A 24,288-nucleotide genomic window follows, 5' to 3' on the forward strand; every position below is an offset into this window, starting at 1 on the left:
GCAGGTGGGCTCTTTACTGCTAGCACCAACTGGGAAGCCCATGGGAAAGAACATCAGTAGCTTAAAAGCACTGGAAACTATTTGGAATCTTCACTTCGTAGAATTTTGCCTCATCTGTTGTAAGGAGTTCACTCTATAATAATGCTGACCAATGGCTTTCAGATTACAAAGTGCTAAATTCAGTCTTTTATTTTCTTTGCTCTACATTTTTTTAGATTTTAGCTCAAAATCTAAAGTGTGCATAACATAAACAGTATCATTTTAATAATTTTTAAATGTCCATTCATTGACATTAAGTACTTTCACATTATTGTACAGTTATCACCAACGAACCATTGCCAGAACTTTTTCATCTTCCAAAATTGAAACTCTGTACCCATTAAACACTAACTTTCCATTCCTTTTCACATATCCCCTGGGAAACATCATTCTAGTTTCTGTCCCTATGAATTCAACTATTCAAAGTATTTACTTCATACAGTTGGAGTCATGCAATGTCAATATTTGTTCCTTTGTGACTGTCTCATTTCATTCAGCATAATGTCTTCAAGGAAATCCAACCAGTCAGTCCTAAAGGAAATTAACCCTGAATATTCAGGACTGAATGCCTGAATATGGAAGGACTGATGCTGAAGCTCCAATACTTTGACCACCTGATGTAAAGAGCTGACTCTCTGGAAAAGATCCTGTGCTGGGTAAGGCTGAAGACAAAAGGCGAAAGGGGTAGCAGAAGATAAAGTGGTTAGATAGCATCATTGACTCAATGGACATGAATTTGAGCAAACTCTGGGAGATAGTGATAGACAGGGAAGACTGGTGTGCTGAAGTCCATGGGGTCACAAAGAGTCGGACACAGCTTAGCAACTGAACAACAACGTCTTCAAGGTTCATCTATATTGTAGCATATATCCAAGTTTATTTCCTTTTCAAGGCTGAATAATATTCTGTTTTATATATTTGTCACACTTTGGTTTTCCATTCATCTATCATCTGTCAAGTGAACAGCTGAATTTTTCCCACATTTCAACTATTGTGAATAACATTGCTATAAACATGGATGTTCAAATATCTAAGTCCTTGCTTTCACTTCTTTTGGGTCATATATCCAAAAGTAAAATTGTTGGATCATATGGTAATTTATGTTTAATTTTCTGAGTAACTGTCATACAGTTTTTTGTTTATGTATTACGCCAAATGGCTTGTAGATGTTAGCTCCAATACCAGGGATTGAATCCGATCTTTGGCAGTGAAAGCTCAGAGTCTCAGCTACTGAACCACCAAAGAATCCCTGACATACTGTTTTCCACACCTGTTGCACCATTTGATATTCCCACTAGTAATACATAGGGATCCCAATTTCTCCACATCTTCAGAACACTTGTTATTTTCTGGACTTTTTCTGTTTGATTTTATTTTTTTAATAGTCATTCTAAGATGGTGCTAGTGGTAAAGATCCTACCTGCCACTGCCAGTGCAGAAGACGTAACAGACCTGGGTTTGATCCCTGGGTCAGGAAGATCCCCTGGAAGAAGAAATGGCAACCCATTCCAGTACTCTTGCCTGGGGAATCCCGTGGACAGAGGAACCTGGTAGGCTATAGTCCACGGAGTCGCAAAGAATCAAACATGACTGAAGAGACTTAGCACATAGCACGCAAGGACTGTAGAAGTGGTATCCACGGTGGTTTTGACTAAATTCAGTTTTGAGCCTCTACATTCACTGCCTTGATTCCCCATGATAAATCCAATCTCATTATACACCATGACCTCTATTTCTTCCTTATGAGACTTGAGACTGCCTCCCAGAAAAGTGACAGCCACAGAGGGAGATGGAACAGTGCGTGGGCCTGGGTCCAGCTGTGCTTCTTCCTCCAGGTCAGCAGGGAGCACTCCCACAGGACTGCCCTGAAGACTCTGATGACAGATGACAGGACCAGTCACTCTTCCAGACTAAAGTAGAGTCCCAGATCACCTGCAAAAGGGTCTCTTTTTTCCCTGGCCACCTCCCCTCAGTCCTGTCCTCCTCATGGTGTCAGCATCAAGGAGAACAAGCATCCCAGGCCACAACAGTGTTTCTCAAAGCTTTGGCACTCAGAGTGAGACATTTCTTCATTAGGCAGGACAGCAGACAGTCGTTGTGACAACCAAAATGCCCACTACCCACATCTCCCAAGTACCCCCTCCCTCTAGAGATGAAAGGGAAAGTGTTAGCCACTCAGTCATGTCCAACTCTTTGTGACCCCACGGACCATAGCCCGCCTGGCTCCTCTCCTCTGTCCATGGGATTTCCAAGGCAAGAATACTGGAGTGGTTTGCCATTTCCTCCTGCAGGGGATCTTCCTGACCCAGGGATCAAACCCAGGTCTCCTGCATTGCAGGCAGATTCTTTACCACCTGAGCCACTACGGAAACCCCTGTAGAGATGGGAGTTGCCCAAGTGAGACCCAGGTGTGCAGAGGAATCGCAAGAGTCCAGGTGACTTGCACTCATTCCTGCAAAGCAGCAACTACCAGAAAAGGGGGCCTCATGTCCAGCTGAGAAGACGCTGGAGCTCAGCCAAGGAAAACGTCACAGGTCACTTTAGGTGACCTAAACGACTCCTCTGAGTCTGTTAATGCTTGGTTGACAGTGAAAGGCTCTATATCCGAAGAAGGGGGAGACACTCTCTACCAGCAGGACAAGTCCTGTAACAGAAAGAATATCCCAACATGCCCCCCATCCCTGAAATCTGAGCCTGGTCTCTTCAATGTCCATTTGACCCTCCGTCCCCACAGGGTGTGAACCCTGCCCTCAACAGTCCCTGCCTTGCCTACTCCGGCTTAAGCGACTTCACGTCCCTGTGCTACCATAGCAACCAGGAAACAACCTCCGGTCACAGTGAGAAGGAGGGTGCCTGTGGCCCAGATCTGCCATTGCACACGGGCGGTACCCGAGCAACAGGACCAGGCACAACAAGGGTGCAGGCGAAGAGGAGAGAGAGGGCTGCCCAGAGAGCAGACAATCCAGGGCTTGAGGAGTCTGGGTGTGTGGTTTATTTTTTCTCCCGACAAAGACACACACTGTCTAAACTGTGTGGCTAGTTGTTATTAAGAAGCTGCTGTATGAGTGAAAAAAAATGTATTTCATAAAAGGCCCAGTGTTTGTGGTCTTCTTGGGCTCACTGCTGAGCTCAGGAAACCCTGAGGTGTGACCAGTTTTCAGCCTTCAAAACCAAGATGAACTGCCCTTGAGAAGGGTGCTCAGAGGAAAACCATGTTCACCCTCTCCCTCCTGAGCCGGGGACATGGAAAGCTGGTCCAGGACAAACAGAAGCTAGAAGTCTATTTTGAACCGGAGGTGAGTCTTACCAACGAATAAAAGCATATCTGGGGGATGGGAGGGGAACGTTCTGTTTTTCCACTTGGGGCTGAGCCCTGTGTGTTTTGGTTGGTTTTGTTTCTGAGGTGGTGGGGGTCACCGAGAGATCATCCCTCCTCCTTGGTGAAACTCAAGAAAATAAGGTAGTTTGCTTGACCCACGGAAGTTGCCACCTGGGCCCTTGTCCTCCCCCTCCTTCACTGATTTATGGCCTCATTTGCTTTAGACTGGAAGAGATTCCACGTGGTCTAGAATTGGGGCAGTTTGGTACAAGACCAAAATTTCCACCTGGGTTCTAGGCAAGCTGATGGCTATTTGGGTTTTTAGACATCATGTTCTGTGGTTGAAATGCTGAGTGTGTTCGTGCCAATTCAATGGCTTCCTTGAACCTTCTGGAATTCAACCCACAAGGACTCATATTTAATATAAGAAAAAAAAATTTTTTTTTCATTTTAGAAGATTTTTAAAGAGGTGGCAAAATTCCTTTGTTGTACTGGAATTTTATTTCATTGAATCCTGCCAGGAATAAGAAATCCACTGGGGGTGCTTTGAAAATTTTTGGATCACACAGAGATTTCCATTGTCATGGTAGTTTGTCATGATATTCGACCTTCGCTGTATTAAAAGACATATAAAGTTTCAAAGGACCTCTGTGGCCAATGGCATTCACTTACTTACAAGATATGTAACTGGTTTATAGGCTCCTAAACAGCCAAATTAGGTAACATTACATAGCATCTGGAACGTATAGAAATTCTCCCTGCATACAGCTGAAGCGATGAGTTGGAATGGTTTTCTCCCATTTAAACTGCCAGCTACTCCAGGTCTAATTTCAAAGTTATCTACTGCCCTTGGTAATTCTTCCTACTTCCTTGCATACCAGGAAATTTTAACTGGCCTAGAAGCCACATTCTACCCTATGCAAGCCTCTAGGCATAAAAAGGCTCTCTTGAAAGTTATATGGGGTAAAAGAGAACTATGCCCGGGTTCTACTAACTCTGAGAGGTGGAGAAAAAAATCAGTTGCTAAGAGGAGTGTGGGGGTGTGGAAAAGAATGGATACATGTATATATATGGCTGAGTCCCTTCACTGTTCACCTGAAACTATCATAATATTGTTAACTGGCTATACCCCAATACAAAATGTTTTTGGTGTTAAAAAATAAATAAATGAAAAAATGAAAAAAAAAATACTGTGTTTGTGACACCATGTGAGCAATTCAGAGAAAACCAGTCACAGACAACATGTTAAACACTTGCCCAGACAGTATTTGCCTTGAAGGGGCCTTCCACAGTGGACCAATTTAAGGAGTTTTGTTTCCACTGCAGGATTACTTGAACTGGAAGTCCCCGGAAGATTACATCCTGGTCAGAAAACCACAGGATGAGGGCAACGCTGACCAGCACACATGGAGCCTCTTTCTTCCTAAAACATTCAGCACTAGAAAAGGCGCCCTGATCCTCTACTCGGAAGGTGTGGCTATTTCAGCATGGACCCCCGAAGAGAAGAGAAAAGGCCCCTACCGCCCCAAAGGCTGCAGGAAGAGGCCAGATCTTGAACTGCACACACTGCAGGACCTCAAAGAAGCCATCCTGGCATACGGAAGGAGACAGGTAAGCAGAGCAGGGTCCAAGGCTCAGAGAAGGCCCTGTTCTGTGTGTCTAGAAGTCCAGCTACAGACTTGGGTATAACTTCTGCACAGATCCTAGGAAGCTCTGAAACCCTCAGATTTCCATTTCTTCCTCTCCAGAATGGGATTGTACTCATGGCACGCCACTGTCATGAGGCTTACATGAAGTAATCAACATGAAAGGGCTCTGGAACACATGTGAATTGAAGTGAAAGTTGCTTAGTCATGTCTGACTCTTTTTGATCCCATGGGTGGTAGCCTATCAGGCTCCTCTGTCCATGGAATGGACCAGGCAAGATTTCTGGAGTGGGTTGCCATTTCCCCCTCCAGGGGATTTTTCTCACCCAGGGATGGAACCCCGGTAGCCTGCATTGCAGGCAGATTCTTTACTGTTTGACCCACCCGGACTATTTTATTATCGTTTTGTGTTTTCCTTTCCATTATATAACACAAGGTCCTTTTCAGAATTCAGACAGGTCCTGCCAGCAGACATTTCATCAGCATCCTTGAAATCCTGTCTCATAGCCGCAAGCATCATCTTCACACCTCTGATATTCTTGGCTTTGTGGAAAGGAGAATATTTTAAATATTTACCTTGAGCCCTTCAGCATCTGCAGGATAAGTAATGACTTTTTCCACCCTGAATTTAATATCAAGGGGAAACCCTTGTGCTCATTCTTCTGATTCATGCTTTCTAATCCCTTGTGAGATGTATATATATCCCCTGCTTTATACATCAGCATTGCATCAGCCCTTTGGTTGAGGCCATGAGAGAGACTGGGATGACGTGCCACTTCATGAAATTTTAGGTCATAGACGGTGGGAGACTCCCTAGTTTAAAAGTCTCTGCTGGCTTTTCTTTCTCCGTAGGATAAAGTCGTTAACTTCTATGCCAGGCCCTTCATGCACTGGCTTTCTCTTTCCTTTCTAGCCATATCTGCCCCTTGTTCTAACCACCACCATGACCATGGACCCCTCAAGGCCCCATCCATGTGAAGAGCTCACCATTCCACTAATATCTTGTGCCCTTTTGTAACTCTACATTTTCGCACATGCCTCTACATCTGGAAAACTCCCCTTCATCCTTCAAAACACAACTCCACTATCATCACCCACTGAAGCTTCTCCCACTTCCCTAGACAGAGCTATCCCATTGCTCCCTCCTCTGTGAGCATTCCCATACCATCGTATATCACAAGTCATCTCTGGTCCATCAGTTGCCATCTCCTTGAGGGCAGAAACCACATCTAAATCTTAGTTTCCAGAAAAAAAAATAGCGAGTACTCATAAATGTTTGTGAAATGAATGAATCAATCATGCATGATACCCTCAATGTGTTTTAAATCATCCCTCAGTATCATTATAGAGCAATTTATCATATCCTCCAATACAGAGCTTCCAAAAGGAAAATTTCTCTGCCCTTCTTTCAAAATATTTCAAAGAAGCTTAATGACCTTGACCAAATGCCCAGTTGACCTTGATATTAAAAATCATAAATTCTTGGATGAAAGAAAACCAATTGTTGTTGAATGCTTATTATTATATTACAACTATTATTGCATTAAATCTTCACAATGACCTGTGAGATGTGGTTTCTCTTGCCCTCGTTTGTAGATGAGGAAACTGAGGCTTGGAAGAGTTAACTGACTTGGCCAAATTCTCAGAGCTAGTAAATGACAGAGCCCAGATTCACACCAAGACTGCCTACCTCTCCATGCTTTGCACTTCACCCTGTTGTCTGTGGACTGGAGTGGGGGGGTGGGGGGCTTCCAGGAATCTGTGTCAGACCTTGGCCTGTTTGCACTCACATCCTCTCCTCACTCTTACCTTACTCCACTCTGTATCACAGTGGGATTGGCCACAGGCTGCATGTAATTCCACAGACATCTGTGTCAACTGGCTTCTAATTGAATTTGCCATTGGGTGACATTGGAAGGAGGTTGGAGAGGGAGAAGAGAAAAACCTGGGTATTTCTCTCCTCCCAGTCCACCCATGGTGGTGAGAAGTACCTCCATCACCTCTGTGATCCAGCTCCAGGAAGGCCCATTGTGGCTCCAGGTTCTTCCAGGTGACCTTGCCAGCTACTCCTTCTGTCCTTTAGCATAGGGGTCAGACTGGCTTCCTGGTGTTAGTAATCTCAGTGTTGCCTTAACATCTTTTTGGCTTCTGAGCTTTCTAGTCACTGGTGTAATCAACTCCCTGAATTAAATTCCTTCTTCGTTTAAATATTTAGAGTGGTTTCTGTTTTACTGGGTGGACACTGATATGTAGGCTGACTTACTGCCCAGAGCAAGAATACCTTCTACAGTTTTCAGATGCTCGTCCATATGGCTGAAATATTCCAGGCAACAGGAATCTTATTTCTTTATAAAGTAGATGAATCTCTGGGGGATGGATTCCTTTTTAGTTAGACCTGGGCTCAATGGAAAAAAGAAGTTCCCATCTTCCTGAGGTATCCATCTACCATATTAACCACATTCAGTTCAGTCCCTCAGTCGTGTCCGACCCTTTGCGACCCCATGGACCACAGCATGTCAGGCTTCCCTGTCCATCACAAACTCCCGGAGTTTACCCAGACTCATGTCCACTGAGTCAGTGATGCCATCCAGCCATCTCATCCTCTGCTGTCTCCTTTTCCTGCCTTCAATCTTTCCCAGCATCAGGGTCTTTTCCAAGGAGTCAGCTCTTTGCATCAGGTGGCCAAAGTATTGGAGTTACAGGTTCAACATCAGTCCTTCCAATGAACACTCAGGACTGATCTCCTTTAGGATGGACTGGTTGGATCTCCTTGCAGTTCAAGGGACTCTCAAGAGTCTTCTCCAATACCCCAGTTCAAAAGCATCAATTCTTTGGCACTCAGCTTTCTTTATAGTCCAGCTCTCACATCCATACATGACTACTGGAAAAACCATAGCCTTGATGAGACAGACCTTGCTGGCAAAGTAATGTCTCTGCTTTTTAATGTCTGCTTTTTAAATGTCTCTGCTGTCTAGGTTGGTCATAGCTTTTCTTCCAAGGAGTAAATGTCTTTTAATTTCATGACTGCAGTCATAAGCTGCAGTGATTTTGAAGCCCCAAAAATAAAGTCAGCCACTGTTTCCACTGTTTCCCCATCTATTTGCATGAGGTGATGGGACTGGATGCCATGATCTCAGTTCTCTGAATGTTGAGCTTTAAGCCAACTTTTTCACTCTCCTCTTTCACTTTCAAGAGGCTCTTTCTTCTTCTTTGCTTTGTGTTATAAGGGTGGTATCATCTGCATATCTGAGGTTATTGATATTTCTCCCAGCAATCTTGATTCCAGCTTGTGCTTCTTTCAGCCCAGCGTTTCTCATGATGTACTCTGCATAGATGTTAAATAAGCAGGGTGATAATATACAACCTTGACGTACTCCTTTTCCTATTTGGAACCAGTCTGTTGTTCCATGTCCAGTTCTAACTGTTGCTTCCTGACCTGCATACAGGTTTCTTAAGAGGCAGGTCAGGTGGTCTGGTATTCCCATCTCTTTCAGAATTTTCCACAGTTTCTTGTGATCCACACAGTCAAAGGCTTTGGCATAGTCAATAAAGCAGAAATAGATGTTTTTCTGGAACTCTTTTGCTTTTTCCATGATCCAGCGGATGTTGGCAATTTGATCTCTGGTTCCTCTGCCTTTTCTAAAACCAGCTTGAACATCTGGAAGTTCACGGTTCACGTATTGCTGAAGCCTGGCTTGGAGAATTTTGAGCATTACTTTACTAGCATGTGAGATGAGTGCAATCGTGCGGTAGTTTGAGCATTCTTTGGCATTGCCTTTCTTTGGGATTGGAATGAAATTGACCTTTTCCAGTCCTGTGGCCACTGCTGAGTTTTCCAAATTTGCTGGCATATTGAGTGCCACACGTTCACAACATTGTCTTTCAGGATTTGAAATAGCTCAACTGGAATTCCATCACCTCCATTAGCTTTGTTCATAGTGATGCTTCCTAAGGCCCACTTGACTTCTCATTCCAGGATGTCTGACTCTAGGTGAGTGATCACACCATTGTGATTATCTTGGTCATAAAGATCTTTTTTATACAGTTCTTCTGTGTACTTTTGCCACCTCTTCTCAACATCTTCTGCTTCTGTTAGGTCCATAACACTTCTGTCCTATATAGAGTCCATCTTCACATGAGATGTTCCCTTGGTATCACTAATTTTCTTGAAGAGATCTCTAGCCTTTCCCATTCTATGGTTTTCCTCTATTTTTCTTTGCACTGATCACTGAGGAAGGCTTTCTTATTTCTCCTTGCTATTCTTTGGAATTCTTCATTCAAATGAGTATATCTTTCCTTTTCTCCTTTGCTTTCACTTCCTTCTTTTCACAGCTATTTGTAAGGCCTCCTCAGATAGCCATTTTGCTTTTTTGCATTTCTTTTTCTTGGGGATGGTCTTGATCACTGTCTCCTGTACAATGTCATGAACCTCTGTTCACAGTTCATCAGGCACTCTGTCTATCAGATATAGTCCCTTAAATCTCTTTCTCACTTCCACTGTATAATCATAAGGGATATGATTTAGGTCATACCTGAATGGTCTAGTGGTTTTTCCCTACTTACAAATGTACAAACAGAACACTGTTGTCTAACTCCAGTGAACAGAAGGAAAATAGTGTGAGGAAATCAGAAAGGAAAGAAAATGTTTGGAATAGTAATAAGGCAGGAATTTAAGATTAGAGGACATGGTAGATTAAAATAGAAGAAAAATAACTCAAGAGTGAGTTGGTATTAAAAACAATGAACACAGTCAGAAGAGGAGAGCTCTGGAAACTACAGAGCATCATCTGATTACAAAAGCTACAGCCTGGCAAAAAACTTTTAAAATCATAATATCCACTACTGAGAAGGCCATGGGGAAATGAGCTGTCTCATACAGCAGAAGTACAAATTCACGTGACATTTCTAGAGGGCATTTTGGCAAAAACCTGAAAAGGGCTAATCACTCTTTGATTCAGCATTCTATTTTTATGACGTTGCCTTAGAGATGTGGCCAAAGATTCATGCACAAGAATGTTTGCTACAGGGTTATTTATCATGCAAAACACTGAAAATAATACATAGCCAACAATGAGACATTGATTAAACACAGTCATACAGTGATTTTGGGGTCAGGCAATAAAGTCATGTATTACTCATGAATAACACGTCATGAGTAAATAATAAAGTCACGAATAACATGAGAAAATAGTGTATTTTTTTAAAGCAGGTTAAAAAATAGTACTCAGTTAATAAAAATACCAATATGCATTAACATTTTTTAGTATTTAAAATGTTCCAGCCACTGTTCTAAGTACTTTCTATTATATAACTCAATATACCTTCTATCAATTGTAGGGGTAGGTACTATTACTATCTCATTTTAAAAGTAAGGAAATTAAACCATAGAGAATTCATGTAATTCACTCAAAGTTATACAGCCATGTAGATAATTACACCAGACTTCAAGACTAGACAGTATAGAAAACATCACCTCTCGACTATAATCCCAATTTTTTAAAATTAGTTATATAAACAGGAAGATACACATCAAAATTTAACCATGGTGGTGAGATTATGTCATACTTTTATTTTTACATATCCTTTCCAAAAAAAAATTTTTAAGTCATGGGATTTAAAAAATAAGAGCCTATGGCCTTGAAATGGTACTGACAAGTAGTCTCCAGGTTGACCGTAGAGAGCCAGGTAGGATTGGGCAGGGAACCGGAATAGAAACAGTGCTGTAAATTGAGCCCTGCGATCATCACACCATCTGTTCCCCGGGGCCAGCATTTCATCATCCAAATAATAGAGTACAAGAGTTAAAAACACCACACTCAAAGCAAAAGAGCCACAATGCGGAGGGGGTAAAAGTGAGGGTGGGCAATCTATAGAGCAGTGCTGCTCACAGAGAGAATTCTCCTGGCTGAGCTGTGAATCAGGAGAGCCACACAACACAGGCTCCACTCAGACCCGTGAGAATCAAGGCTGTCGCAGGAAGGTGAAATCAAATTTTAAAGCATCTCACACCATCTCCAGTGCTGTATATGTATCTAAAGACAAGCATGCAGCAATCCGTCTGAATTTTATAGCCCAACACACCTACTCTTTAACTTTCTTGACAGCCCAACTTCCTAATGAGCAAAGATAAATGCTAAGTCAAGACATTAGATGTCAGAGTTCTTACTCTTCTAGATACACACAGATACGTTGCTTTGGTTAAAAAAAAAAAGAAGAAGGAAATACTGTTCAAATATTCTCAAAGTTAAAACCATGAGGCTTCTAATTCATCCAGCTTCCCATCATGTATTTAAAAATCAAATAACTATGAAATCTAAATAACCATAATTTGAAGTAGTATCTAGATAACAATCAACATGATGCTTTTGAAGCCTAGCAGAAACCTCAAGTACCTCTCAAATCATCAGAAAATGTAACTAATTTTCATTGGTTTAGCATTTATTCTTCTTATATTTTTAGAATTTTATAAGTCCAGTAATATTTTAAATGTCTAACATGGTATTTGACTAAATAATGTATTAAAAATAATTTGTTAAAAAGTTCATTTCACAGAACATCTCATTTCTTTATCCCATTGAAGGATGAACAGGATTCAGTTTACTATAACTGGTTTCAACCAAGGTTGTATTGGGTCTGTCATCTCCCTTATAAATGTGGTTACACTCCCTGGAGGAGGGCACAGCAACCCACTCCAGTATTCTTGCCTGGAGAATCCACTGGACAGAGGAGCCTGGCAGGCTATAGTCCACAGGGTTGCAAAGAGTTGGACACGACTGAAATGACTTAGCACACACGCACACTTAAAAGCATTGTCAACCTTGCTCTGCTGATTCCACACTGCCTAATCTCTGTACTCAAGGCGCTTAACTATCCAAAGGGTATTTACAGTCAGTATGCCGCCCACAAAGGTAACTTCAGGCTTCTATTTTATCAAGTAATATTATGATAATGTTTTGTGAATGAAGTTTATTTTCCCATCCTAATCACAATGTTAGCTCGTTATATAAAATAGAAAGATACAGAAAAGTAGGAAGAATAATACATTATCCTTTCAGCCAGTGATCAGGAAAACAAAGTCCGTTTGCAAGTCCTGAATAATTACCTGCTGCTGGTTTGATGGTGTCCCTAAGAAATGCTCTGATGGCTGTTAACAAGGTGTCAAAGTGTAGTCACTTAACTCATGTCTGACTCTTTGCAACCCATGAACTAGCTTGCCGTGGAATTCTCCAGGCAAGAATACTGGAGTGGGTTGCTGCTCCCTTCTCCAGGGGATCTTCTGGACCTAGGGATCAAACCTGAGTCTCCCGCATTGCAGGCAGATTCTTCACCATCTGAGCCACTGGGGAAGCTAACAAGGTGTCAAGAGAGGCACCAAAGCAGCGAGGGGAGTATGACCTGACTTCACTTCTTCTTCTAAGTGTGCTCCATTTAGGCAGCTCCTGAGCAGCTGTACTTAGAGCTTTTAACAAACTAGAAGTAGGAAACATCAGAAGAGATGCACGGGTCATCCGTGATGAGGTCAAAGGTTTTATCAATAATAGCTAACATTTACCGAATGCTTGCTGTAGGTCAGCCATTTAATCTCTATAACTACACTCAATCTGCACAAGTTTATGAGTGGTGTGCCACCATTACCTCCATAGTGTAGCAGGAGAAATGGGGGCTTGAGCTTGACTAACTCTCCCAAAGTTATATTTCTAAGTGGTGGAGCTAGAATTAGAGCTTAGACAGCTGATCCAAAGCTCCACTCTTAATACCTAGAGGGCCTGATTTTGAAGATTCTACATGCTCCAAGGGAAAAAAACATCTCTCCTGCCTTAAACAGCATTTTTTTAAAAGGTCTCTGGTTCTTCCAATGCATCTTACAAAACCCTTTACTATCCTTCTAGGAACACGAATCAGATTTTTAATAAAACCAACCTGGGTTGCAGGTAACATGTTCAAGTAAGCCATACATATGACCCAGTAGGCTTGGCTGTATGTATTTCATCCATTGGCTCCCTAGTATAACCATCTGATGGACAGTATGTATAATAACAGCTAATACCTAAGTAATAGGCAAACACTTAAGTAACAGTATTGTACCCATCAGCATTCTAAGCACTTAATACTAATTATCTCATTTAATCCTCACAACAACTTTATGTGTACTTTTTATTGTTGTAAAGTATACATAAACATAACATTTACCATTTTAATCAATTTAAGTGTACAGCTGAGTGGCAGTAAGTACATTCACCTTGCTATATAACCATTACCACTATCCATTTCCAAAACTTTTTTATCTTGAAAAACTGACACTCTGTACACATTAAACAGTAATTCCCTATTTTCCATTGTTCTAATCTTTGTGTCTATGAATTTGACCATTGTATATACCTCATAAGAGTAAAATCATATGGTAGTTATCCTTTCAGTATTTTGTGATTGGTTTATTTCATTTAACATAATGTCTTCAAGGTTCGTTCATACTGTAGCAGGTATCAGAATTTCCTTTCTTTTGAAAGCTGAATAGCACTTCACTATGTGTTCAGTTCAGTTCAGTTCAGTCGCTCAGTCGTGTCTGACTCTTTGCGACCCCATGAATTACAGCACACCAGGCCTCCCTGTCCATCACCAACTCCCAGAGTTTACTCATGCCCATCGAGTCTGTGATGCCATCCAGCCATCTCATCCTCTGTCGTCCCCTTCTCCTCCTACCCTCAATCCCTCCCAGCATCAGAGTCTTTTCCAATGAGTCAACTCTTCGCATGAGGTGGCCAAAGTACTGGAGTTTCAGCTTTAGCATCATTGCTTCCAAAGAACACCCAGGACGGATCTCCTTTAGAATGGACTGGTTGGATCTCCTTGCAGTCCAAGGGACTCTCAAGTGTCTTCTCCAACACCACAGTTCAAAAGCATCAATTCTTCGGCGCTCAGCTTTCTTCACAGTCCAACTCTCACATCCATACATGACCACTGGAAAAACCATAGCCTTGACTAGACAGACGTTTGTTGGCAAAGTAATGTCTCTGCTTTTCAATATGCTATCTAGGTTGGCCATAACTTTCCTTCCAAGGAGTAAGCGTCTTTTAATTTCATGGCTGCAATTACCATCTGCAGTGATTTTGGAGCCCAAAAAAATAAAGTCTGACACTATTTCCACTGTTTCCCCATCTATTTCCCATGAAGTGATGGGACCAGATACCATGATCTTCGTTTTCTGAATGTTGAGCTTTAAGCCAACTTTTTCACTCTCCTCTTTCACTTTCATCAAGACGCTTTTTGGTTCCTCTTCACTTTCTGCCATAAGGGTGGTGTCATCTGCATATCTGAGGTTATTGATATTTCTCCTGGCAATCTTGATTCCAGCTTGTGCTTCTTCCAGCCCAGCATTTCTCATGATGTACTCTGCATAGAAGTTAAATAAGCAGGGTGACAACATACAGCCTTGATTGTACGCCTTTTCCTATTTGGAACCAGTCTGTTGTTCCATGTCCAGTTCTAACTGTTGCTTCCTGACCTGCATATAGGTTTCTCAAGAGTGTATATACCACAATTTGTTTATTCATTCATCAGTTGATGGACACTTAGCTTGCTTTCACATTTTGGCCATTATGAATAATGCTGCTATAAATATGGGTGTACAAATATCTGTCAATTTCCCTGCTTTTAATTCTTTTGAGCATATACCCAGAAGTAGAATTGCTGGATCATACATAATTCTATTTTTTCGTTTTTGGGGGAACCACAATACTGGTTTCCATAGCAGCCACTACATCATTTGACATTCCTATTAGCCTTGCCCAAGGGTTTCAATTTCTCCAAACCTTCAATAACCCTTGTTATTTTCTGTGTGTGGTTTTTTTTTTTTTAATAATAGCTCTTAATGAGTGTGAAGTGGTATCTCATTGTGGTTTTGACTTGCATTTCTTAGTAACAAGTAATATTGAACATCTTTTCATATGCTTATTGGTCATCTATATGTCTTCTTTGGGAAAATGTCTGTTCAAGTCTTTTGCCCACTTTAAAATCAGATTGATTTTTATTTTTGAGTTGTAAGTGTTCTTCATACATTCTGCATATTAATCCCTTATCAAATATATAATCTGAAAATAATTTCTCCCATTCTGTGGGTTGGCCTTTTCACTCCTGATAGTGTTCTTTGATGCAGAAGAGTCTTTCATTTTCTTTTCTTTTTTTGGCCACATGGCATGTGGGATCTTAGTTCCCTGTCCAGGGATCAAACTCGTGCCCCCTGCAAGAGAACCATGGAGACTTAACCACTGAACCACCAGGGAATTTCCAGATTTTACATTTTCATGAAGTCCAACTTATCTACTTTTTCTTCTGTTGCCTGTTCTTTTGGTGTCATATACAAGAAATCATCACCAAATCCAATGTCATGAAGCTTTTCCCCTAAGTTTTATCCTAAGAGTTTTATAGTTTTAGCTCTTATATTAACTATGAGTGAGTGAGTGAATTCACTCAGCCATATCCGACTCTTTGTGACCCCACGGACTGTAGCCTACCAGGCTCCTCCATCCACGGGATTTTCCAGGCAAGAATACTGGAGTGGGGTGCCATTTCCTTCTCCAGAAGATCTTCCCAACCCAGGGACTAAACCCAGGTCTCCTGCATTGTAGGCAGACGCTTTACCGTCTGAGCCACCGGGGAAGCCCTGTATATTACCTATATTTTGAGTTAATTTTTATATATGGTGCACGGTAAGGATTCAACTTCATTTTTTTTGCATGCAGAGCATGTACTTTCATCATCCTTATTTGACAGAAAGACTGAGGCACAGATGGGTCAAGTAATTTCCCCAAAGCCAGACAGCTAGTAAATGAACCAGACAGCTACAGGAACTGAAGCTTCATATTTTCTGATTTCAATTCCAGCTGTTTTGTCTTTGCTTTTGTGGCATATGACTAGTCAAATCTTTGATACTAAATGGTTTGGTCAGGAATCAAACCCTGTTACAACATTGCAGCTATGGGAAAATTCAAACCACTTTATGATTCTCTTCTTAACGGCCTGATATTCAGTAACACATGACCACCAAAGATATTTGGGAGAGATAGTATCATTTGCACAGACTCTCAGAAATTAAACCTGCAGAGAAAGAGCTGGCTGAAAGTGGCACTGTTTACACAAGACTGATGAAAGTCAGGCTGGGGTTGAGAAGTCTTTTCAGGCACAGCTTTAAGTGGACACACACCTCTCCCCTCCCCACCTTACCCTCACCTTGACTCTGGTTGCCCTCCCCTGGCAGCCCCAAGTCTGGCTACTACACATGTGCAACAACAATGATGGTCACTCTCTGTCCTAGGCCTTGGTCTTTGCCAGAGCACACAAACTCTACGTCTCAGAGCAGGAGACGACCGGCTTTGCTCCTCTGGATGGAAGGACTTCTGACTGGAGTGGGCAGCTTGAGGAGACAAGTTGTCAGCAGAAAAGTACAGGGATATTTGGGGGATTTCCATTCCTCTGAGTTAACATCTTGAATAGTTATTAAATAATGCCTCGAACATTGCCTGACACATGGCAAATTCTCAGCAAATAGTTGTTAGATGAATATAGTAGTTGCCAGGGTGTGGCGGGGGGAGGCCATGAACCCCTGCTGGCCCCACCCAGCAGGGGTTGGGGTACAATGTGATCAGGGAGGCAGATTTGTGCCCCCGTGACACTTGATACAAGGCAGCCTAGGAGAGGATCTAGACTACAATTTATTAATATGCACTTAACGTATAAAGATGGTAGAGACTGTGATTGCTTCTTGCTAGGAAAATCTAGAGTGACATCTTGGAGGAGGCAGAATTTGAGCTGAGTCTTGTGGTAAAAATAATTGGAGAGAGTCTCTCTGGGCATACGTCAGTGAAGGCCCAGAGAGGAGAGTGGCAGAGGAAAGTCAAGAGTAATTAGACAGGTGTGGCTCTTACCTGGAGACATGGGTAGGGTCAAGTTACAGTTGGTTTTGCCTGCCAGCCCTGGGATATCTGAACTTCCCTCTTCATCTCTCTGTGGACTCCTGCACACAAAGGCTGGCCACCCTCTGTGGTACGATGGCAGCTGGCAATCCGGGTGTTTCTTGTCTTCCTGGGGACACTGGCACCCTGCCACCCCATATCTGCAAGGCGGGAGCATTGCACATATGGGCTCCTTCCATCTTCTGAAAACCCTCGCCTGCCAGGAGTGGAATAATGTGGCCAGGACAGCCAGGGGGGTGCTGGGGCCAGATGCAAGGGAACCCCCTCACCCCTCTGCACAGGGGGGCCGGAGGACACCGAGGAGACGGCGGGCGGGAATAAGTTCCTCATTAGAGGATGCACTCCTAGTGGCGTGTGGATAAGAGAGCCCTCTGGGCTTCCCTGGTGGCTCAGTGGTAAAGAAGCCACCTGCCAGTGCAGGAGATGTGGGTTCCATCCCTGGTCTGGGAAGATCCCACGTGCCGCAGAGCATCTGAGCCCCTGCGCCACAACTACTGAGTCTGTGCTCTAGCGCCCTGCTCCACAAGAGAAGCATCACAGTAAGACGCCTGAGCACTGCAACGGAGAGCAGCCCCCACTTTCCACAACTAGAGGAAGCCCGCACAGTAAGGAAGACCCAGGACAGTAAGAAATGAGTGAGTGGATGAATTTTAAAAGAGCAAGAGAGCCCTCTGTACACACTAATCACTCATTTCAGGAGAAACTGAAAGCTGGGGTTGATCAGCAAAGCCAAGGCAAGCCTGAGAAGTCTGGAGCCATCGGCAGACACCCTCCTGCTGCTGTGTATTTTCCCGTTCCAGGAACTCCCTTCCTGGATCCCTTCTGCCTCCTTTCATGTTTTAGAGTCGTCTTTGGTAGTTAGAGGTCCAGGATCATGTTGGAGAAGGAAGAGAGAAGTATGCAGAAACTATATAAGGGCGGTGGGTGCAATAAAATATCAATACATCAATTTTTAACATGTTTTCCATTTATAATCTATTTTATGGAAATTTTGATTCTATAAAAATGAGAGAAGAAAAAGCTATCTGCAATCTTATGCCCAACACTCTAATACCACTGTTATTAAAATTCTAATGTATTTTCTTCCAGTGTTTCCACCATGATTATACATTTATAAAATAAACTTTTATGAGATTGCCAATATAGTAGACATTTACTCCACTTTTTGCCACTTTTTGCACATGTTGGAAATGAATGAACAGGTTTAACCCTGAGTGAGCTTTTCAGTAACCTAAGCAGGTCTTAGGCCTCTGGCAGTGCTTCAATTTATGCAATGAGATGTGAACTTTATCAACCAACTTCACAGGCATAATTTGAGAAATTACCAACCGGAACCAGAAAACTAGGGATAAAAAACTTAAAGGAGCTGTGGTAGGCAGAATAATGCCCCCCCCAAAGATGTCCACATCCTAATCCCTGGAATTTATGAATAAAGTAGGTTAGATGACAAAGAGAAGTTAAGGTCACTAACCAGATGAGCTTGAAACAGTGAGGTTATCCTGGATTATCTGGACAAATCCAGTATATTCACAGGGATCCTTAAACATGGAAGAAGGAATCAAAAGAAAGAACCAGAGGGATGCAGCATGAGAAAGACTCAGCCCACTGTTGCTGGCTTGGAAGATGCAGGAAAGGGTCACAAGCCAACGAATGCAGGCGGCCTCTAGAAACTGGGAAAAGCAAAGGAACAGCTTCCTCTCTACAGCCTCCGGAAAGCCCTGTAACACTTGATTTTATCCCAATGGGACCCATTTCAAACTTCTAATCTCCAGAACTGTAAAATAACAAATTTGTATTGCTTAAAGCCACTATAAGGGGAATTCCTTGGTGTCCAGTGGTTAGGACCCAGTGCTTTCACTCCACTACTCTAGGTTCAACCCCTGGTCAGGAAACTAAGTTGAGTGGCATGGCCAAAAAATAACAATAATTTAAAAATAAAGCCACTGAATGTGTGGTAATCTGTTACAGCAGCAACAGGAAATGAACACAGAGGCCAAGATCAGCATTCAAACTTGAAGCAAAAATGTACCAAGATGTGCCAAATTCCAGGATAAGGAATTTCCTAAATCTCTGCCCCATTGAGCAAGCAGCCCAGTAAAGCTCCAGAACCAAGCAGGAGCTTCAGAAATGCATACTGCTGAGAAACAAGGAGCTCTTGTCCACTTCAGACAGTGCATCGTGCAATCTGCTCAGGGCCACAGCATCTCAGAGGAGCTTTGGTCTTATCACATTTGGAGGAGAATCATTGAAAGCAAAGGTTTATGGGAGGAAATGAAGTTCCGGTTCATCCAGAAAAGGCCTTATTATGATGGCTCTATATTACAGGGTTTAACACAGTGCCTGGCACATAGAAGGTGCTCAACAAATTCTTGCTACATGACGAATGAAAAAAATGGAGTGAGTGAAAGAACTTAAGTCATTTTGTGTTCACTGACCTCCCTACAACTCACCCTCTCATGCTCTTCGGAAAAAGCCTCAAATGGGGCTGAATTTTTCAGGCTCTGCACTTGAAGTAAACTCTTTTTTTGCCATATAAACTGTCTAGACATCAAGGACCACTTGATGTTCTGTGCTTGGATTCCAAGCATTCATTTAATTAACAAATTCCAAGAAAATAGAGTTAATTGAATAATAAGCCATGTTTTCTTTTACCTTTAACTGCATTTATTTATTAGTTATCGATCTGCTTTTTTTGTTGCTTTTTCTCCAGTGCTTGGCATTAGAATTGCTTGATAAGTGAATGAATGAAAGAATGAAGGCCTTAGATACCTGTTTACCTCTTCCCAGCAGAGGAATTCCTTCATTTTATGGACTTTGGCATTCTAGCCCTCTCTTAAGCTAAAGAGAAGTCCCTGGTGGTCTTGAATCCTCAGCGATGGCTGTGGGCGTCCACTCTGTGGCATTTCCATTTCCTGAATTAATCAGAATGTGAGCAGATCACAGCTTTGTGTAGCAGGGCAAGCACCCAAACCCTAAAAACTTCCTCTTACCCATCAATCAGGTTTTAAATTGCCATATTTTTCTTGTTTCCTTTCTCTTTTTTTGTTAAACTATAAACCTTCACTGGTAAATTTGCCAGGATATAGCCAAGAAACTCAGGCCAGTATCTGACTAACCACACCTAAGAATGGTGATTACCTGGTACGTATGGAGACACTGACTAGAAAGTGGCATGAGGGAATTTTCTGGGCTGATGAAAGTGTTCTATATTTTATTTTGTGTGGTGGCTACAAAGGTGTATAATTGAATAGTCAGGTTGTATTAAATTGAATATTTAAGCTCTATGCATATTATTAAATATAAATCATGCCTTAGTTTTTAAAAGAGAAGGATGCTGAGATCAAAATCAATCACTTCATCAGTCAAGAGTGCTGATTGATTGGTGATGTCTGCCAGGCACCAGGGGGATGAAAAGAGCTATCAACACAAGTACCACATGTTTGCTATTCTTGTGCTTGAAGGAGTTCTGCCTCATCTTAGTGGTTATGATATTAACTCATCTACCATAAAGGATTATAACGAAGTAAAAGTTATTTGTATTTATATAAAGCCCTACCTAGCCAAATGTAAGATGTTATTATTCACAGTTATCTGCCATGACTTACAGTGGCTTTGGCAGGTAGGTGCCCAGAAACTTCTCCCTGGCTGAAATGAAATGCTGCAGAGCCAGATATTTTCAAAATGCAGTGCTCCCCTTGAACAAGGACAGAGCTTATCCGTCCCATTACTCATATGGCAAACATAGAATGCTAACACTGACTTGTCAAGCTCTTTCCCACCGCTGTACAGAGCTACTTTTAAGGTACTGATTTCCACAGGCTAAACTAAATACTCTGTTTTCCTTTGAGGCTCTTTATTCTTTTCTGATGCTCTGTCTCAAGATGGGGTCTGGTAGTTCTCATTTCTCCCTCTCCTTCCAACTGCAAATCCTCAGGGGACTTTCAGAGCTTTGCTCCTTGGGCTCTTGGTTTATGTCTGTTGGCCGTGGCGTCCGTTTCTGGTGTCTTGCAGCATCTATAAGGAGTCCTCGGATTACTGATGTGGATGGTTGTGCTAGCAAGCCTGTATCACTGGGGGGCTCCGGGCTCAGCAGCCCTGCTGTTTCCTGACTGGTGTCCCCACAGAGAGAGCAGGACAGAGCCTGGCAGCCGTACCTTCACTTCCGAAGCCAACCAGAGAGCCAGGGCCTGAGGCAGATCCAACCTGGGTACTCAGCCAAGAGATACCTCCGCGGCCTCTTGCGGACGTGGCCCCCTGGCACCATATACAAGCTCCAGTGTGCAGGTCAGTGGGGACGTGGGAGGAAGTGTGCCCTGAACTGCCCCGCCCCGCATTCTGGTGCAAGCGTGTGTTTTCCATGAGTGTCTGAAACATCAGAATTTCACACCCAATTCTGTGTTAAAAGTGCTCGATCTTGTTAGCTTGCAAGCAACCATCACACCTTTCGCCTCTCCTACATTTGCGGAGGGACGGCAGCCTGAAGTCTTGCCTTCCCTCTAGCGCCCCTCAGCAGCCTCAGGCTCCTCATCCGGAGCAAAACGCGCTTCCCAGGCCTGCCCACTCAGAGACTCCATGGCCTCCAGTTCAATCTCGATCTTTTACACGAGAAGGAAAAAGAGCCTCAGGGGGTAAAGTAATATGTCCAAGGTCATTCAGCCAAAAGCAGTGCTGAGACCGGAAGCCAGGTCCTGCCCACTCCTCCGACACCACAGTCTTCCCAACACCACTGCTTCCCCTTCGGGGAGGACCTCAGATCCGCTAGGACGGAGAAATGTTAGATTTTCTCCTCGAAGATGGTGGCTCTCCAGCACTACCCACCAGACAGGCACCCTGCTGCTGAACAGACACCCCAAATGCACTCTGTGAAGGCCTGAAAATAAAAGCAGGCAGTGGCTGGGAATTAGAATGGCCAGTTTAGCACCTACATATGTGCACATACACACCCACACAGGCACTAACCAAAAAAAGAAGAAAAGTTAAGCTTACAATATTTGTACATATTCCTACTTTTTAAAAATTGGTATTCGTTGTTTATCTGAAATCCAACTTAAACTGTACATCCCATATTGTATTTGGCAAACCTATTGGAGAAGACAAGGGTGAGCAGTAGGATCTGCCAAAGCCTGCCTGGCTAGTTGCCATCTCTTCAGCACCAACAAACAGAGAGGACCAGGGGAAGACTGACTCTCTTGCTTTATAGGTTTACTTTGGGAGAGAAGAGAAAACAACTCTCTCCCCAGTTAAGTGATGACTTGAAGGAAAATGGGAGTTGTGGGCTTGCCCAGTAATTGGTTTACCCTTCATGGCCGGCCCGCGGTTCCAGGCAGTTCCATTTATCTAAGGCTTGTGAGAAAGAGCCTTTTAACCAGAGATATGTTTATTGTTAGGTGCTGCAGAGGGCAAGACAGGCCACTGCCCCATAGCCCAGGCCCAAAATCTTCAAGGAGGAAAGCCCTTCTTGATATCAAAAGATATCTCAGACCCTTCTGTGAAAGTCATGTGGCTACAAGGTGTGGTTTAAGGAAAGGTCTGTGTGTCTGTGCATTCTTGGGCCTCTTGCCATAGGTCCTACCTAGCAGAAGGTGGGACCATTGGTAATCCATTCTATAAATACTTATAGAATGGATTGAGAATCACAGGGGTACAGAAGCAAGCCAGGTACATCCAGGAGAAACCTTGAGACTTCATCTAAGGCAGGAGGAGCCTTTTACCCAATCCCAAAGAAACAGCCATGTTCCTTCCACCAGGGGAACCCAATTCCTGGGAATGGTGAGGTGGAAGAAGCATATATATGGTACAGAACCTGAGGCACTGAAGACATTGGCTAGAGAACCCTTTATGGGTTCTATCTGATTTTTTAATCTCTTCCATCTTCTAATTGTCTTTCTTAATGGGCAATGTCCAAAGCTAAGACTAATGCAAGTGGGGAAACCTGTAGTTACCATCAAGACCTCTAGACTGACAACCATTGTTTCTACCAATAACTCCTGACCTACTCTTCAGGATACATCAAGGATTCTGTGCTGCTTCAGGACAGTCAACATAATGTACCAAAGAATCTCAGGCCACAACAGGACCTTTCAGGTGTACCGCCCAAATACCATCTCCTGCCTGTCTTCCCTCCATTTTGGATTCAACAGGGAAAATCTTTTGGACAAGGTACATGTTGATTTTATCAAACCAGATCTCAAATATTGGGATTTTTAACAGCATAAAATGAAGTTTTTCAAAATAAGATCTAGAGAGTCTTGGTTTCCTTGTCCTCATCTATAAACTGAGGGAGTTAGTCTAGACCAGCACCATCCAATAGTACTTTCTGCAATGATGGGATGTTCTGCATATATATATATATACATATGTGTGTTCAGTTCAGTTCAGTTGCTCAATCATGTCCGACTGTTTGCGACCCCATGAATCACAGCATGCCAGGCCTTCCTGTCCATCACCAACTCCCAGAGTTCACTCAGACTCACGTCCATTGAGTCAGTGATGCCATCCAGCCACCTAATCCTCTGTCGTCCCCTTCTCCTCCTGCCCCCAATCCCTGCCAGCATCAGAGTCTTTTCCAATGAGTCAACTCTTCCCATGAGGTATATATATATATATATATATATATATATATATATACATATATATATAGTGTCCAGTTCCAATATAGTAGTCACCTGCCACCTCTGGCTACTGAGCACTTGAAAAGTAGGTAGTATGACTATGAAAATGAGTTTTAAATTTTTATTTACTTTTAATTAATTTACATCTAAATAGCTACATGTAGTTAGTGGCTACTGTATTGGACAGTGCATGTCTAGAGTTTGGATTTTAGATTATTTCTTATGCCTTTTTCACTCTCAGAAGAAATATCAATAGCCTCAGATGCAGATTACACCACCCTTATGGCAGAAAGCAAAGAGGAACTAAAGAGCTTCTTGATGAAAGTGAAAGAGGAGAGTTAAAAAGAAGGCTTAAAATTCAACATTCTAAAAGCGAAGATCATGACATCAATCCCATCACTTCATGGCAAATAGATGGGAAAACAACGGAAACAGTGACAGACTTTATTTTCTTGGGTTCCAGAATCAGTGCAGATGGTGACTGCAGCCATGAAATTAAAAGACTCTTGATCTTTGGAAGAAAAGCTATGTATTCTTGCCTTAAGAACCCCGTGAACAATATGGGCCTCAATTTCTTCATTTATAAAATGAAGATGACCATACCCACCTTGGGACTCAAATGGGATATGCAGTATCTGGCATACAGCAAGTGCTCAATAAATGTTAGTTATAGACATCCCTACCTTGTGTTTTTTAAACATAAT

At 42.6% G+C, this 24,288-nt stretch overlaps 1 protein-coding gene across 7 annotated transcripts in view; it reads left to right on the forward strand.

Annotated features, from left to right (window-relative positions):
- The first annotated feature begins 2,930 nt into the window (after window positions 1-2,930).
- Window positions 2,931-24,288, forward strand: part of KIAA2012 (KIAA2012 ortholog) — a 133,166-nt gene continuing 111,808 nt past the window's right edge. For 3 of the 7 annotated variants that reach the window (XM_027965099.3, XM_012142767.5, XM_004004834.6), the window contains exons 1-4: window positions 2,931-3,335; window positions 4,685-4,969; window positions 21,098-21,257; window positions 22,977-23,132. In XM_027965099.3, coding sequence (XP_027820900.2) covers window positions 3,252-3,335; window positions 4,685-4,969; window positions 21,098-21,257; window positions 22,977-23,132 — 685 coding nt within the window. In that variant the 5' untranslated portion in view covers window positions 2,931-3,251. The remainder of the gene's footprint in view (window positions 3,336-4,684; window positions 4,970-21,097; window positions 21,258-22,976; window positions 23,133-24,288) is intronic. The other 4 variants (XM_027965098.3, XM_060410261.1, XM_060410262.1 and 1 more) reach the window with 2 other exon arrangements.

Source organism: Ovis aries, chromosome 2 (assembly GCF_016772045.2).
Source record: "Ovis aries strain OAR_USU_Benz2616 breed Rambouillet chromosome 2, ARS-UI_Ramb_v3.0, whole genome shotgun sequence".
Taxonomy (NCBI): Eukaryota; Metazoa; Chordata; class Mammalia; order Artiodactyla; family Bovidae; genus Ovis; species Ovis aries.